The sequence below is a fragment of the Vombatus ursinus genome, unplaced genomic scaffold (assembly GCF_900497805.2).
Source record: "Vombatus ursinus unplaced genomic scaffold, bare-nosed wombat genome assembly UNPS02014798.1, whole genome shotgun sequence".
Lineage (NCBI taxonomy): Eukaryota > Metazoa > Chordata > Mammalia > Diprotodontia > Vombatidae > Vombatus > Vombatus ursinus.
The window spans coordinates 74,620,791-74,638,468 of NW_020954576.1; the positions used below are offsets into that span (position 1 = coordinate 74,620,791).

Below are 17,678 nucleotides of genomic sequence, written 5' to 3' on the forward strand. Positions count from 1 at the left end.
GCGCCGCCGCGTGCGTGCGTGTGCGTCCTCCCACCCCCTCCCTCCCTCGTCCCCCCGCCCGCGCTCCCCTCCCCCTCCCCCTCTCCCTCTCCAGCCCCCTCCCCCTCCCCCTCCCTTCCCTCCCCCTCCCTTCCCCCCCACCCCCCCACCCCCGCCCGGCGCTGCGCTCGCTGTGTCTCTGGCTGGCTGCGGCCGCCGCTGGGCTGCTGCCATGGGGAGCCGTTGAGAGTGGGGCCCTCTTCGCTCCGCCGCGCTCCTCCGGCTGCCAACGGGGGCGGGAGTGAAGGGGGAAGGGGGGGAGCGGGCGACGGAGCCGGGGCTGGGGGGGGTGGGGGGGGACGGGAGGGAGGGGGGCCGGAGGAGGAGGAGGAGGAGGAAGCCCACCAAGTCCGGGAGCGGCGGCAGCGAGGAGGAGGAGGAGGAGGACGCGGACGCGGCGGCGGCGGGGACGCGGTGACTTAGGGCCGCTCCAGGGTGTGAGTCCCGGTTACGGCACGTTTCCCCCTAACCCCGGCCCCCTCCCCCACTGCCCGGCCCCGGGGTCAGGGAGTGGAGGGCGGGACCGGGGCAGGACGGGGCGGGGGGAGGGTGCACCAGCTGTTCCAGCCCCAGCCCCGGGAGCCGGGGGGCCGGGAGAGAGTGAGCCCGAGGTGAGGGAGGAGGGGCCGGGCCGGGGGGCGCGGGTGCGGGCGGGTCTCGTCTCGGAGGAGCGGAGTTAGTTTGTGTGGTTCGGGCTGTTGGAGCTCTGCTCCGGGGGGCGGTGCAGCTGCGGGGAGGCCCCCGGGGCCGGCGGGGCGCCCTGGGGGCCGCTGCAGCTGCGGGGCGCCCCCCCCCGGGGTGCGGTGCGGGGGTTCGCCTCGCCTCTGCTCGCCTCGCCTTTCGGGGCCGGTGCAGCTGCGGCGGAGGGGCAGGGGGCCCGTGCAGCTGCAGAGCCTCCGGGGGTGGATGGGAGGGGGGTGATGGAAGTAGCGGGGGGAGGCTGGGGAGCCGATGCAGCTGCAGCGGCGCCCGGGACGGACGAGGCTCCTCCGGGGACCGGTGCAGCTGCAGTGGTGCCCGGGCGGGGGGGGGGGTCTGGGTGCTGATGCAGTTGCGGAGAGGCCCCGGGGGCCCGTCTAGTGGGGCGTTGGGGAAGCGCTAGCAACCACTCTGCTCCCTTTGGCTTCTTCTTGCGACTTTTCTTTTGTTGTTGCTGTGACCCGGGTCTGTTTTCTTGTGTGTTGTTGAAGGTGTTTTCTTGCTGGGCTGGCAGTGAGTCCAATTCTTTCCCTCTGGTGTCACTCCATCCCCCCGTTTTAAAATTTTCTGCCCAGTATGTTTTACATAGAGTATAATACATAGAGATTCGCATCTTTCTCTCCTTCCTCTGACCCCCCTCCCCGACCCTCTTTAAAAGCGAAAAGTAAAACCTCCAACAAGCTCTCTGGACCAGCATCAGTGAGAGTTAACGGGGTCGATTTGTCGAGTAAGGAGTCACCAACTCATTGCGGTGCTTGGGACTCATTAAACTGTCACTTACCCCCACCCCACTGAGTAAATGGGGTGATTAATGCCTGATCACTTGGAGCAGGGAGAGGACATTTGTGGAGAAGTGGCGAAGTTGAGAAGGAGCGTATCCCTTAGACTACTAAGTCTAATTGACTTAAGTAATAAACTCATTGTTAGGAAAAGTTAGTTTTTGAGGGGTGGAGGGAAGAGAGAACTGTTGACTTTGCCATTCATTTAACATTCCTCACTTTTTTCCTAACGAGGATGCAGTTCATTAACATTTAAGCTGGGGCACTTACAGTTGAGCTATAGGCCATGTTTCTCTCCTTACCCTCCCCAACCCCCCCCTTCACACCTCGCCCTTCCAAAGGTCTTTGGGGATGAATCTGACATTCACAGATGTCAGTAGCACCATGCACAGCACCATTCTGTCCAGCTGAGGTTACTACTTCTATTTCACCAGCCATTAAAAAAAACCCACAAACCAGTTAAAAACTTTCTAAACTAACTGGACTTCTGTGTATGACAGACCTCTTTATTATGATCAGTAAAATTACAGCATGACCCAAAAAAATATTAATATGGGAAACAGATCAAGGGGAAGACAAAGTTCTGCTTTTCTGACCAGAAAGTCAGATCAGATATGCAGGTGCAATGGCCATTTTAATTCTCTGTTACAGATTGTATCCAGTTTATTAGTTTGTTTCACTGAAGGGAATCACTTTTCAGCATTTTTAGAAAAGTTCACTTTCAGCTTGTTGGTATTTTGAATTTGAATTGATATTGATTATGACAGTATGAGAAATTATACTTAGATAGTTGGAGATAAGTCGTTAAGTATGAGTGGAATAATTGTGGTGAACCAGGCTGAAGTAATAGTTTCCAATAAGTCTCCCAACATTCCTGTGACATGTATATTATTATCTCAGCAGAAAAACAAATGGAAGTCCTATGCTAACATTAAAATGGGAATATAGATGTAGAGTCAAATGGGTTTGATTTAGAAATATCCCCAAGGAAGCTGCCTTTGAAACGAAACCTCCGAGTTGAATAAAAGTGAATCTGTGGATTTCCTGAATAGCACTGTGGCTTGAGTATCCTGTCAATATATAAGCCAGTCCACCAACTTAAGACACAAGTGTTGCTATTCCATAAATACAGTAGAGCTCCATATGTTTAGTTTTTCAATTTCTTCTGTTAGAAAGTTTGGGAAAAAAAAGGAGACTTTGAAGTATTTTGTTTATACTAACAGAAAAGAAAAGTTCTCCTAAGAAAAAGCTGGTGGCAGGAGTGTAGAGGAGTAGCATATGGCATTAAAAGGAGCACAGCTGGAGGTAGCATTTCCATCTGAACATGATGTCAGAGCAGCTGACAGCCTGCCATCCCTCAGCCTTTTATTCTAACACACAGACAGGGAGTTAGTGTGTGCAGATCTGTGTGTGGAGAAGGTATCTCATTCCTCTCTAACATCATCTCCACTTTGCATCTGTCTCTCTTAGTCTGCTTTTTTTCCACCGATCTAACAGACCTGGAGCCAGCAAGACTCAGAGGAAAGGACTTAATCAGGTTTATGTGTACTAAAGGTAGGAGTAGCAATAGATTAGATTCAGCATATTTCTGTTTTGGTGTTTTGTTTATTTAATTTGGAAAAATCACATTACTTTTCTAACCAAGTTTAGGGATTATATATGAAATTGAGTATTAAATGAACATCTTGCTGTGGTCGAAAGGCTTGGGCTGCAGCATTATCTGTCCCTTTACACTTGAATCAATAACTTTTAAAAATACATACAGGTATTGCAAATTTTGAAATGTAAGTAGGGCTTTGAAATATATTGTTTATGGAGCTCACTTTTAAGTTAAATTGCTTTATATTTTCACTGACATTTTAGCTCCCTTTTGCTTTGAGGAATAATTAAATAGCAAAGTGTATGGAATCAAGTATTCAAACTTTTTATGGAAGAATTGTTCTAGTTGAGAAACTAAATTGATTGTATAATGAATTATACTCTTAACACTTTTACACTCTTAAACTTTATTCTTAAAGGTTCAGCAGCACTACTACTGAAGCATACAGCTGTAGTGCTTTTGAAACAGAACAGTTGTTTTTGTTTTTTAGGCAAAAAAACTTTTTGTCCCCAGGAGAATAGCTTGACTGGTTTCCTCTTTTTTCTTTCAGATATATATTTAAGAGATCTTTTATTTCAGCATAACAATAATTATTTGAAGGAGTTTTTGTGTTAGCGACTAATTTAGAACTTGTAGATTTGAGCTGCCTGAATTGGCCAGACAGCTGTAATCGCACTCCTCTATTCTTAATCTCTTTATCTGGGCAGCAGCTGCCATATGGCCACAGTCAGCTGGATCAGATGTTTATAAGCTTCCTTCTTCGTCCCTCTCTGTCCTCTCAGCCTCCTAATTTGATCACAGCTACCTTGTGAGCTGCCCTCCAATCTTTATTTTTAGCCCTCTTAAGGATTAGGATTGATGTTGGCTGTGGGGCACTTAAAGTGATTGTATTGTAAATCTTCTTGGGTTATTCCAGCAGTGGTATTTTGCAGTATATATTTAGGGGTTGAATGGAAGTTTTAATACATCTTGGGTAAAGTTGGGGGGGTTGGAATACGGAAAGTAATTTAGTATAGTATTAATATGCTCTCGTCCCCAAGATGCACATTCTAAGATGAATGGCATAGAACTTTGCATCTGGTCAGAGGAAAGGGGAAGTAGAACTTGCTTGCTTGCCTATTTATTTATTTATTTGTAGAGGCATTACATATTGCAGTTGAATTTTGACCCTTTGTACATCCTTGCTTCTCTTCCACCCCCTCCTTTCTCCCTCCCTCCCAGAAAACAATGGGAAACAATGCATTTTTGAAAGAATGGAAGTTGAAGGGGTAGGGAGGAGATGAAATATATCAAGTCATGTTGAAACAAAACATTTTCTTTTGGTTATGGTAATACAGACCTAGGCAACAGAATAGTTTATCTCCCTTTCTTGAAATGCATTTTCTTTATGTGTTTACCTTGCAATCATTTTTATCTTAATTGAAAGTGATTATGTCTTTACTTCATAGTTGGAATGAATTTCAGTATAGAAGTTATTTTGCTTTTGCAGCTAATGAGAGTTCAATTGAGAATTTTTAGAATTTAAAGTCCTTCTGATTTCTGAGAAACCAGAAGTATAATTTCTACAAAGAAATGCAGTCATTTTTCTTTCTCTCAATTCACTTCTAAAATCTTTGGATTTGTTCATAGTAAAAATGATCTTTTCCATCTGTTAGTGTAGTCCCTTCTGATCTCATACATGTGTGCTATACCTGCAAATCTTAAGGTATTAACATCTGTTTTCATACACTAGGCTTTTGTTGTTATAACACTCTGACTTTAAAAGTAAATTGTTTGCTAATTTCTGAACTAATTATGCTATTTATTTTTTTTCTTGTTTCAGTGAGAATTGTCCTTTAAACTTAATGTGTGTACTGGAGCTATTGTGTATAGTTTTAAGTGCAGTAATGGAAGCATCAAAAGTAATAAAATAAAGAGGGTGGTCGAACAAGTTTCCTTAATTTTAATCAGCATTAGTTAGGCTGTTCTTTGTTTGTTGGCATAAGGCTTTGTCTTAGAAATTAAAGCCATTTTGTATGTTTTATAGGAAATAATTTGAGTAAAGTTAATTAAATTTCTTCTGAAAGTGATTTAAATTCTAATATTCTCAAGAAGCGATTACAGTTAAGCATTTTCAAACTTGACGAGAAGTATGGTAGAGGCTAGTAAGATAATTTTCGTGAAATAGAAAAAGTTGAGAAACTACATTTTCTTTTCACATCTGCAGTTTGGTATGGTGAGTTGGTAGTCCTTGGGTCGTATGCCTGATTAGAATTCAAAGACGTGTATAATGACAGCCAAAGTTTACTTCCTTTTTTTTTTTAAGTGTGAGGGCTATGGTATTAAAAAGTAGTTTCCTCCCCAACATTAATGAGGAATTTTTCTGTTTGTAGGTTATGAAGACAGCATGGAGTTTCCAGACCATAGTAGACATTTGCTGCAGTGTCTGAGTGAGCAGAGACATCAGGGTTTTCTTTGTGATTGCACTGTTCTGGTAGGAGATGCCCAGTTCCGAGCGCACCGAGCTGTACTGGCTTCGTGCAGCATGTATTTCCACCTCTTTTACAAGGACCAGCTGGACAAAAGAGACATTGTTCATCTGAACAGCGACATTGTTACAGCCCCAGCTTTCGCTCTCCTGCTTGAATTCATGTATGAAGGGAAACTCCAGTTCAAAGACTTGCCCATTGAAGACGTGCTAGCAGCTGCCAGTTATCTCCACATGTATGACATTGTCAAAGTCTGCAAAAAGAAGCTGAAAGAGAAAGCCACCACGGAGGCAGACAGTACCAAAAAGGAAGAAGATGCTTCAAGTTGTTCGGACAAAGTGGAGAGCCTCTCTGATGGCAGTAGCCACATGGCAGGCGATTTGCCCAGTGATGAAGATGAAGGAGAAGATGAAAAATTGAACATCTTGCCCAGCAAAAGGGACTTGGCGTCTGAGCCTGGGAACATGTGGATGAGGTTGCCCTCAGACTCAGCAGGCATTCCCCAGACTGGCGGAGAAGCAGATACACACGCAACAGCAGCTGGAAAAACAGTAGCCAGCCCCTGCAGCTCTACCGAGTCTTTGTCCCAGAGGTCTGTCACCTCCGTGAGGGATTCAGCAGATGTTGACTGTGTGCTGGACCTGTCTGTCAAGTCCAGCCTTTCAGGAGTTGAAAATCTGAACAGCTCTTATTTCTCTTCACAGGACGTGCTGAGAAACAACCTGGTGCAGGTGAAGGTGGAGAAAGAGGCTTCCTGTGATGAGAGTGATGTTGGCACTAATGACTATGACATGGAACATAGCACTGTGAAAGAAAGTGTGAGCGCTAATAACAGGGTACAGTATGAGCCGGCCCATCTGGCTCCTATGAGGGAAGACTCGGTCTTGAGGGAGCTAGATCGGGAGGACAAAGCAAGTGATGATGACATGATAACTCCAGAGAATGAGAGAGTCCAGGTGGAAGGGAACATGGACAGCAGTTTACTCCCTTATGTCTCAAACATACTCAGTCCGGCTGGCCAAATATTCATGTGCCCTCTCTGCAACAAAGTGTTTCCCAGTCCCCATATTCTGCAAATTCATTTAAGCACGCACTTTCGAGAGCAGGATGGGATCCGCAGCAAGCCTGCTACTGATGTCAATGTCCCAACGTGCTCCTTGTGTGGTAAGACTTTTTCTTGCATGTACACCCTGAAACGCCACGAGAGGACTCATTCAGGGGAAAAGCCCTACACTTGTACCCAGTGTGGGAAGAGCTTCCAGTACTCCCACAACCTGAGCCGCCATGCTGTGGTTCACACACGGGAGAAGCCACATGCCTGTAAGTGGTGTGAACGTAGGTTCACGCAGTCTGGAGACCTTTACAGACATATTCGGAAGTTTCACTGTGAGTTGGTGAACTCCTTGTCTGTTAAAAGTGAAGCACTGAGCTTACCTACTGTCAGAGACTGGACCTTAGAAGATAGCTCTCAAGAACTTTGGAAATAATTTTATATATATATAAATAATATATACACACACACACACACACACTCACACACACACACACACACACACATATATATATATATAAAAATCTATATATAGTTGTGGTACGGTCTAAAAGCAGTCTTGTTTCCTTGAACTAAAAAGTTGGAATATTAACTTGTTTTTGCACTTTAGGATAGCATGAAAAATTTCACTAATTTAGCATTCTGATAAAAACTTTAGAGCAAGTCAGAAGTAGAGAGGTGTTTTTCTTTTGTGGAGTAGGGAAAGTAAGCCAGTAAGTACTTTTAAAAAACAAATCCTCATATCGCAAAAATGCTTACACATGGTTTTATTTCTTCGACATTGCAATTGTGTTTTAAGCTCTGTAATTTTTTTTTTTATGATTTTTAAATGCTGTAGAAATTCCCTCCAGTTTTATTAGCCTCTTTACACTTATAAAATTGCATGAATCCTTTCTGGCTGTTGGAAACCTGAATGCTTTTAGACCCAAATGGAAAATTTCTGAAATGCTGGATTATCTATTTTTAAACAAGCAGTTGACTTAAACTTTCTGTGGCAACTTCTGGTTTTCTGACAGTTCCCAATGAGAAAAATTCTGAAAGTACACTGGGATCACTGGGACTCTGTCTTTTGTGAAGGTTTGCTTGGGATGAAAAAAGGATATTGCAGCTTCAGCAGTGTTGAACTGTGTGTTTAAAAATGTGAATTACTGTTATTGTATACTGTAATTGATTACATGGGCTGGGGGGGGTGTCAAAGAACTTGACAGGTTGTGTTGATGCTCATAGTTGAGTCTTGAAAAGTAAATATTAACGCTACAGAAATGCATGAGTTTCAATATATTTTTGTCTTTGTTTGCATTGTATAACTTTAACGAGTGAGTTTAAAATTATTTAATTTCCTTAGGAAAATAGCACCATTTGAAAAAACTGGTGTTATGAAGAACATAAATGCACTGTTTTTATTTTATTTTATATTTTAAATCTACTTTCCCACTGTCTTTAAGTTGAAGCTGTTAAGTTGAATAAAAATTAAGCTACAAATTGATAACTTAGCTATGTAACAAGGAAAACATAAATGTTTACAAATGGCTTAAAGATTTGCATGTGCAGTGTGCATTTATAACAAACTTCTAATTGCACAGAACCCATGTCAGCTCAAAGTTTAGGTATCTACATTTACCCAGTTGAGCATTTTTAGAATTACTACTGCACAAATTGACAATAGGTCATTCTTTTTCTTTTCTGTCTCTCTCTCTCTCTTTCTCTCACTTTTTTTTGCTCACCCTTTCTCCTTTTCTTCTTCCTCCCCTCCCCACCTCCCTAACCCTTCCCTCCCATGAAAAGATTCTTTGGACTGAAAAAGCCCCAGGCTGAAAGGACTGGGAAGCCATGATTGACAAGGGGAGGGGGGTGAGCAGTCTATGTGTATCCAAGCAGCCGAGGCTGCAGCCCCGACGTGTGGTTTTCATGACCAACACACAGGGTGAACGCATTTTGCACAGTGTTTGTTTTCCTGTCTTGCACTTACAAATAAGGTCTATGGGAGTAGCATGGAAAACGTTTGCTGTTTTTCCCTTTTTTTCCCCTTTGCTTTTGTTTAAAATTTGATCGCCTTAACTACTGTAAACATAGCCTATTTTTGTGCTTAAGATACTGAATGGAAAACTCCATTGTGTGTTGCTGGACTGTTTTGGAAATATTTGGTCAAATGTGTGTTAATTTGGCTGTAATGGCATTTAAAGCAAACAAAAAAAAGCTGTGAAAATGGCCTTGGAGCATTATCTTTAGTTACTTGAAGAGTTTCTAGTTTTTTTTAAAAATACAGTTTATGTTAAGATACATTTTTATTAATTTAGAGAAGACAATCAATGTCTGTGAGAAAACGGACTTTCTTTTGGATTTTTTTTTTTTGTGGTCATTGTGAGTGATTGCTTTTTCCTCTTATTAGTTTCACATTCTTCCTTTGTTCTAAAACTTAGACTGACATCTAGCTTTGACAATCATAGTATGTTTTATTTTCCTGAGGGGGGAATAACTTATGATGCTGTTTAGTTTTGTACTCTTGGTGTGTTGGTGAATTTTTAAACTGTGCTAACTGCAATAAATTATATGACCTGAGAAACAGATTCCTGGTGTGTGTTCTTTAAAAGTTTGATTATGTATCTCATAAATGGTAATTTCATATTCTATGAAGTACATCATTATATGTTTTATAGCTTCTATTGACAGTTTATGAAATAATTTGACTAAGAAGCATTCATTTGGAAGAGATCCTAAGTTTTTTCATCCATCCATTTAAGTTACTAAATGCACAGATTAAAAAAGATTTGTGCGTAAAATACCCATCCTCTAGGTACCAAATGTTGAGGTAATTGTCTGGGAACTTATGCTTCTTTTAAACACCGAGTTACATCATCAGATTTTCAGGATATTTTGTGCCACATTGCCAATCCATACATTATAAGTCGCTTTTCATGTGTAATTGTACCCTAAATAGATTGGTCAAATCTATTTTCTTGTGTTCCAGTTTAAGTAGAAAATTGAAGGAGACGGGACGTCTTAATTTGGAGGATTGCTTGGCTAATGACTGGAATTCTAGGCAATAGAATTAGCAGGCATTCAGAATGTCGTTGATCAGCTATATACGTGCATCCCTTTTTGTTGTTGAGAGCAGAGAACTCAAAATAGTCAAGTTTTAATTCTCATTTAAAAAAATTAATAAATATTTCTCATAAAAATAAACATTGCTGAAACTGAACCTAGCCAAATATTCTAAATGTTGCTTCTCTGAATGATGGTTTCAAACTTGTCTTGCTGGGATTTTTAGTTTGAGAAACTTAACGGTGGTTGACAAGTTTATAAAAAATCTAAAGCTTTCATAATGTTATCAGAAACACTTCACTATCATAACAGAGTAAGTTATATCCTCTGGCTGTTTTCATTTCTTTAACTTAAACTAGTTTTTGAAATGTATAAAAGTTAAATGCCATTTGAGTATTGCTACCCGTACTTAAAAAAAAAACAAAACAAACCTTCACTTAGCTTGGTTGATGGAAATTATTTCTTTGTTTGCATTCTAAAGATATTAATTTTGGTTTTAAAAAATAATAATAAACTCAAAGCAAGTATGCAAGGTTACCGATCTTGAAAATCAGTTCAGCAGTGGTTCTTAAGTTCAATAGTGGTCAAAATAGGAGATTTCATTGGAGCGCATGCTCTGTTCATAACATACAACTTGGAATAACTTTTATTTCCTTCTCAGCTTGTTGACATAGTTGTATTGCATGCTAGTCATATTTGACTGTAACCAAGCAAACATTGAAACGTACCATTGAACCTCTCCAAACAGTTAATTTTTTGCATAGCTGTTAACCTTTCATAAAGCCTTCTATTTTAAGTTTCAATAAAGAATCCTTGCATCGAACATTAAAGAACTCCAAAGCCTTGTCGGATTACCTGCTCCTTTACCTTTCCCAGCTGAGAATCAAGATGACCCTGGTTGTTAATCAATAATTAGTAGGAATATTCTTGTCAAATTCATGGCAGTTAAATACACTGTATTAAGGTTATCCAACATGTCAACAATTTAGCATCACTTTTGATTCCATTGTCAGCATCTGTATTTTTAAAAGAAATGGTTTGGGTATTTTATACCATTTAGGATTCAGCATTCAAGAGATTCATAGGACACATAAAAATCACTTTTATAGAATTGATCTTTTGCAAAAGCATACATAGAGCAAAAACAATTTTATATAAAGCAAGGAGGATGAAGCATTTAAAATGAAGAATTTTTAAATTGCCAAAATAAACAGTTTAGGCACAAAATTTGCCTTTCCTGCATTAAATGAAGGATCCATTAATTTATCATACATAATATTTGAGTTGAAATGAGGGAATAGTTGAATTATTTCTTATGTAGGGATATCCGTTTTAAAAAATGTACTCCCTGCTTGCTGTTTATTTGAAAGTCTAACATAAATGAAAATAATTAGTGTGTATGGTTTAAACTACTCAGTGATACTAAACATTGTAGGGGATACAAAAGATGCTTTTTCACCTGTGCAGGGAGCTGGATTAATTGTCTTTTCAGTTAAGGATGCTACTTGGAGTATTAATATGTGTCTGGCCTTTCGTGAATACTTGCAAAGAAGTCATCATTGGAGGGTAGATTTTAAGAATTAATTCATTACTTGATTTTTAAGTGACCAAAACAGTTTTTGTTCAAGTATTTTGTTCTAAATGGCTGTCAAAGAGTAAGCTTTTCTTTCTTTTTTTTCACATGGTGAGCTCAGTGCTTGTTAAAGCTTGCTACTATAAACTTATCTACAAATATTCAAATTGTAGAAACTTACTAAAAAATGTAAAGAAAATTAAATTTCAGCATTTCATCGTAAAATGTCAAATTTTCTAATCTTATATTTGATATTCCATTAAGACTTAAAAGGGAAATTCCTTGATTTTCATCTTAATTTTACACCTCCCTGTCTTATGATAAGCTCAAGGAATTTTAATTGTAATCAGGATTTTTAGATATTAATCTATCATATGAATAGTTGTTTGATGTTTATTGCAATGTTGTAAGTTCTTAAGAAAGCTATAATAAATAAAATACTTCATTATGTGACCATTTAAATACAAAAGCCCAGCGTTTTTATCCTCTACCTCTTCATCAAAATGCTAGTTATCAGCATTTTCAGAAATACTTTAATAAATTATTCTTGTGTAACTTCATTTTAGCTATCACCAAGTACAATTACAAAAATAAATAAATTTGCCCTTAAACTTATTTTACTTGATCATTAAGTAATTAAGTATTTTTATAGGAATAAACTACCTGTAAATCCATTTACAGGAATACCTTTGGAATATGTAAAAGTAAAGCTACTTGCCACAATTGCAAATCAAAATACATGTGCAAAAAGAAATGCTTCAGGTTTATAGCCAAAATCTAGAACTTATTTTAATGACAGAAAATACAGCCAAATCTTTCGGTTTGTACTTATGTTATGGTTTTTCCATAGTTTTGTTACCCTTTTCTATAGAGGCTTTTAAAAATAATCACTGTTTTTTTTCAATTTAAACTTTTTGGGTTCTTTGTTGAAACACGTTGGCAAGGTCTTCTGTAGAATCTCTAAGGTTAGAGTTGTTTTGTGGGGCTAAAGTACTACATTAAGAGAGAGGCAAGAAGAATGAATTGGTAACCTACACTGAATCTATCAAAAGTCTGCCCAGTTATAATTTAACGGTTTAACAAGAAGTATTTATTTAAGTCAAAATACTTTGAGTACTAAAGCTGTGTAGTTCTGGAACATTGAGAAAACACCTTTGGCTGAAATATTCAGATAATTGAGGACAAATCAGTGTTTCCTGTTTGAATTATATAATTACCTCTAATTAGTTGTTGCGTGTAGAGATAATAACGAGTCTGGACAATGACTCATAGCCTAATTTTTTTTTTAAGTTTTTTTTAAGATTGTCAACGTCATTTAAAAATTTTCACCCTAATAAACATTTGGGAAAAAAAAAAGTTACCCAATCTAGTTCTATATGGGTCACGTTTATGTTCTTGCCTGTCAAGATTGAGTTGGTGTTTCTACTACAAATCTTAATTTCTAGGACTTTATAAGTAGGTCATTGTAATGCCTTCCCTTGGCCAAAGCTAACTAACTCATACACACTTTGCTTAAGGTAAAGTTTTTCTTAAATTCAAGGGAAAACTTACAGATATTCTACTTATGAGCTCGAGGCAAGTGAGACATCTTCCTTTACCTCTTCTCTTCAGAAATGTTTTTACAGTGAAACTTACCTTTTTGCCATAGGAAAGAATCTAGTTTCCTTGGCAAGAAAGCCCAGTTTGGCTTTAAAGTACAACACATTATTCAGTAACAGTTTCAGTGAGGATATTCAGAATGAGTCTGAGAGGCCAGGGGGATATCTATATAGATTGTATAAATAGAAATTATTTATTTACATGTATAATCTCTGTAATTAAAAATTAAGTCAAATTGCTTTTATTAAGTGTAAGCATGTACTTAATGTATGTATAGGAATTTTTAAAGTCATCGTATCAGCATGCCAATACACAGATTTGCACAATGCGTGTTTGGAGTCACTCCGAGCTGCTGCATGAAAAAATATGTTTGAATATTGGTAAAATATTTATAGGGTGGATTAAGTCTGTTGTTTAAACACATAACACATATGCAATTATACTGTACTTGAAAGAACAGCATGGTCTTGTCTACATTGCCTAACTAAAGTTAAGTTGTTACTTGAAAGCACTGAGAAAGAATACTAATTGCCCGTGTTAAGAGGATAAGCTTTGAAATACATACATATATGTATATGCACATTACATATATATATATATTTACTCATTTAAAAAGACACAGTACAATTTTACCTTTTAGGAGCACTTTTCTCATAATCCTAACAAGCTTTTTATATATCTTTGATCAAATACACACACACGTACATATACATACACAAAAGCATTATTGACTTTCCATCTGAATCCAGCCTTATTTAAATGTGTTTTTACAGACTTAAAATATACAGTGACCTTTTCCATGGAATCACTCCTTTGGAACTGTTGGGAGGGTTATCATATAAATTAGCTGTTTGGTAAATGTTTAAGTGCCAATTACATATTTACCAGACAGTCAGTAATGCTTCCTAAGGATGCTTATTTAGACAATTTTTGGAAAGACATATTGGCACAATAATGTGTAATTAAAACATTTATGAAAACTATTTCTTGCACGTGCACCATAGCTACCATGCTTTATAAAGTTAGTGCCATTTACTTGTATTTAATGTGAAAAATTCCATTCCTTCTAATTCATAACTGCTTCTCCAATTTATTTAAAGTCCTAATTGATTAAGAGATATTTAGCCCAGAAAATATCTTTCAAATAATTATGAAAGATGCTTCTAAACAACTGGTTTTCAGAAGGGTAGTCTTAGAAAAGCATGATAGGAGAGAGCGACGATACAGGTCTAAAACTTGCAAGAATTATTAATACCAAGGAAAAAGGTTTAAATTCATCCTGTAAGACCCATCTAATATCTGTCCCCACTCCCAGGCATTTTTGGTATAATAACTATATGGATATACACCTTTACCAAAGAGGCACAGATATGATGCTTGCTTAAGCCTTCCGTTTTATGAAAAGACTCACAACTGTGACTGTCAACATTTTTTCTAAGTCTGCTTTACTGGAGGTGGAGAGTTGGCCCTGTGTGACTCACTTTTTAGAGTGATCCAGAGCGCTGTGAATTTATCATTTGAAAGAACAAAGATATGTAGCTTAATTTTCCATCCCTGCTACCTTAAGAACCTTTATTTATGGTTAGGCAAATTGGTTAGCTTTTTGACTTTCGAACATTTTAGATCTGGAAGCTGATTTGAAATGAAAATCAAATTCTATGTCTTCAGCACCAGCATTTTTACTGGTCATCAACCACTGAGGATCTAGATATGAAGGAGAGCATTGAGCCATTTCAGGATTTTTCTTACAAGGTATGACAATTAACTTCAATGCCCCCTTCATATGAAATCCTTTCTTTGAAGGAAAAAAAAAAAAACAACCCATCAACTGTGTATGTGTTAGGGACACAATGAGTTCTTACTTTTCAGGAAAAGTGCAAAGTCTAGAAAATGTGCTTTCTCACATTCTATTTATGTTACTTTACTTGAGGGATGTCTTAAAGCACTATTGGAACAACTCAGATTCAAAAAAGAAGTTGATTAACCAGTTTTCTTTCTAATGCGCTTATCTTACAGTGAAATATATTTTAATCAAAAAATAACAGAAGTTTTATAGGCATGTTTAGCATTGACCTTAAATAATTTGTAATCATTAATAAAAAAATACCTCATGATTACCTAGGGTTTTGAGGTTTAGAATTGTAGGGTTTTAAAGCCAGAAGGAACCTCAGAGATTATATAAATTAAGGAGCTTGCCTACAATGACATAATAGAATTGGCATTTGAGCCCAGGCCCTTTGAATTCAACAAACATGCCTAGTATTTGCAGGATGCTGCTAAGCTCTGGGGATACAGAGATGAAAAATGGCAGTTCCTGTCCTCTGGTAGCATACCTTCTAATCTGATGTAGAGATTAGCAGTTGAGGCCACCAAACACGTACAAATAAAATGACATTGGGACAGTTGCAATGTAATATCAATGATTGTGATGTAACAGCTTCCACAGGGCCAAAATTCTGATTCTTCATGCTTTTTCATTCCTGCTTTAAAAAAAAAAACCAATGTCCAAATGCAACAGATTAATCTCTTTCTGCCTCCTTGATTAATCATAGTGCTTTCTTCACAACGACCTTGTGAAGTAGGTGATTTAAATATCAGCACCCCCATTTTGCAGATGCAGATAGAGAAACCGAGGCCTTGAGAAATTACATGACTTGCCCAAGGTCATATAGCTATTTAGTAAAGATGGGGATTTTAAATCTAGACTTTCTGACTCCAAGTACAAGTCTCTTTCCAATACACCAATGAGTGAAAAAAACAAACAAAACATTCTGGAAAATTGAGGCAATCCTGACATCACTTCCTTATTTAGATCTCAACATATGCATATAATTTTCTTCCCTTTCTCCTAAAAGTACTATAATAGCAGTTATAAGCCTTGAAAACAAAATAACATATGACATCAAATTTTGGCTTAAGACATTTGCATCATGGACCAGTTGCTTTTGAAATAATTGATTTAGTGATTTAAATGACAAGTCATTGACCATAAACGTTCACTATTTTAAAGTATCCTGTTCTATATCTGATATCCATTTTGCACAACACTATATTAATTATTCTCCTACTGAGATTCTGATCTAAAGTGTAAGCTTTTGTTTTCTCCTTTTTGGGGCTGGGGGTGGAGAGGTCTGGATCCATAACTTCACTGGTAGAGGAAAACTCTATCCATGATGTGGTTTGGCAAGAGTTGCCTGGTGTCACTGACTTTAAGGGATCTGTCTATAGACACAGAGTTAATTAATATATGACAGAAATAGGACTTGAACCCGAGGCTTCCCAATTCCAAGGTCTAACAGGGCCAATAGCCAGTATGTCACACTGCCTACAGCTATATCTGTTTATTTTAGAATAATTGAATCACAGACTGTTAGAGCTAGAAGAAGCCATAGAGAGCATTTCTAACCCCCTTCTTTTATAGATGTGGAAATTGAGGCCCGGAGGCAGGGGCATAATATGCCCCAGGTCAACACAAAGTTAAGTATTAGGAGTTGGAACTAAGAATCCAGGTCACTTGATTTCCTTTCTGGGATCTTGCAATTGCATGATGCTGAGCTAAAACTGTAGTTTAGTCTCCATTGAAACCTGAGAAATAATGACAAAGCCACACAACTTCAAATCATGAAGTCTTAAAATCAGAAAACATTTAAATCTATTCCATATATCTGAAAAGTAGACTATTACGATTTCAGCCACTTTGAAGATAGGAAAACAGAGGTACACCCAAAGCTTAAATAGCTTGTCCTAGACTGTGGCAAGGCTGACAGAACTTGAATTTGAAATTTGGATTTTAAGGCTTCTACAATTTTTTTAAATAAAATTATTGCCATCTTTTGATTTTTATATCATCTAGATTTCCCCTTGTATCTCCTTCCTTTCCCCCTGCCAGAGAGCCATCCTTTAAAATAATGATTTTTTTTTTTAAAAGAAGAGGAACAGGAAAATCCATCCATCAAAAATATGACTTTCTATGCAATATTCCATACCCGTGGACCACCCTAATTTCTGAAAATAAGACAAGCGAAATATCTTCTCATATGTTTTTGGGAGGATCAAACTCGTTCCTTGAAATTTTGCAGGCTTTATTTTTGATTGTGTTGTGGTTCTTTCCATGTACATTGCTGTAGACATTGTATTTGTTGTTTTCCTGATTCTGCTTCCTTAACTTTATATCAGTTCAGTTAAGTGTTTCCATGCTTCTCTGTATTCATCATGTTCATTGTGTCATATAGCACAGTAATATTCCATCACATTCATATACCACAATTTATTTAGCCATTCTCCAATCTATTTTGGTTCATCTAATTGGGCATCTATTTTTGTTCTAGTTCTTTGCTTCCACAAAAAAAGTGGTACTATAAATATTTTGATGTCTGTGGAACCTGTCTTTTTGTCAGTGGTCTCCTTGTGACATATGCCTAACAGTGGAATATATAACTTTAGTTACTTTTTTGCATGGTTCAAAATTACTTTCTAAAATGACTGTACAAGTTCACAACTCCACCAATAATGCATTAGTGTGCCTGGCTTTCCACAACCCCTCTAAATTTGATTGTTCCCATCTTTTGTTATCTTTGCAAAGCTTCTGGAATTAATAAAACATGCTGGGCTAAAAAAAAATCTGAACTACACTTTAATGACTTCTAGCTAAGTGGAAACTACAAATTTAGGAATTCAAGATTGGGACTTTGAAAGATCAATGCTATTTTCCATTAAGACTTTCATGGAAAGATAGGAAGGAAGGAAGGAAGGGAGGAAGGAAGGAAGGAAGGAAGGAAGGGAGGAAGGAAGGAAGGAAGGAAGGAAGGAAGGAAGGAAGGAAGGAAGG

General features: G+C 38.4%; 1 protein-coding gene across 3 annotated transcripts; it reads left to right on the top strand.

The window, feature by feature from the left end:
• The first annotated feature begins 404 nt into the window (after positions 1-404).
• On the top strand, positions 405-9,199 carry LOC114050022 (zinc finger and BTB domain-containing protein 18). 3 transcript variants are annotated; one of them, XM_027871546.1, is made up of 2 exons: positions 405-476; positions 5,490-9,199. In XM_027871546.1, the coding sequence occupies exon 2, from the start codon at positions 5,504-5,506 to the stop codon at positions 7,070-7,072; it is 1,569 nt and encodes a 522-aa protein (XP_027727347.1). In that variant the 5' UTR covers positions 405-476; positions 5,490-5,503; the 3' UTR covers positions 7,073-9,199. The 3 variants fall into 3 exon arrangements, with proteins under 3 accessions (XP_027727347.1, XP_027727348.1, XP_027727346.1); XM_027871547.1 differs by lacking the exon at positions 405-476 and adding an exon at positions 581-650; XM_027871545.1 differs by lacking the exon at positions 405-476 and adding an exon at positions 2,284-3,071.
• Positions 9,200-17,678: the final 8,479 nt, after the last annotated feature.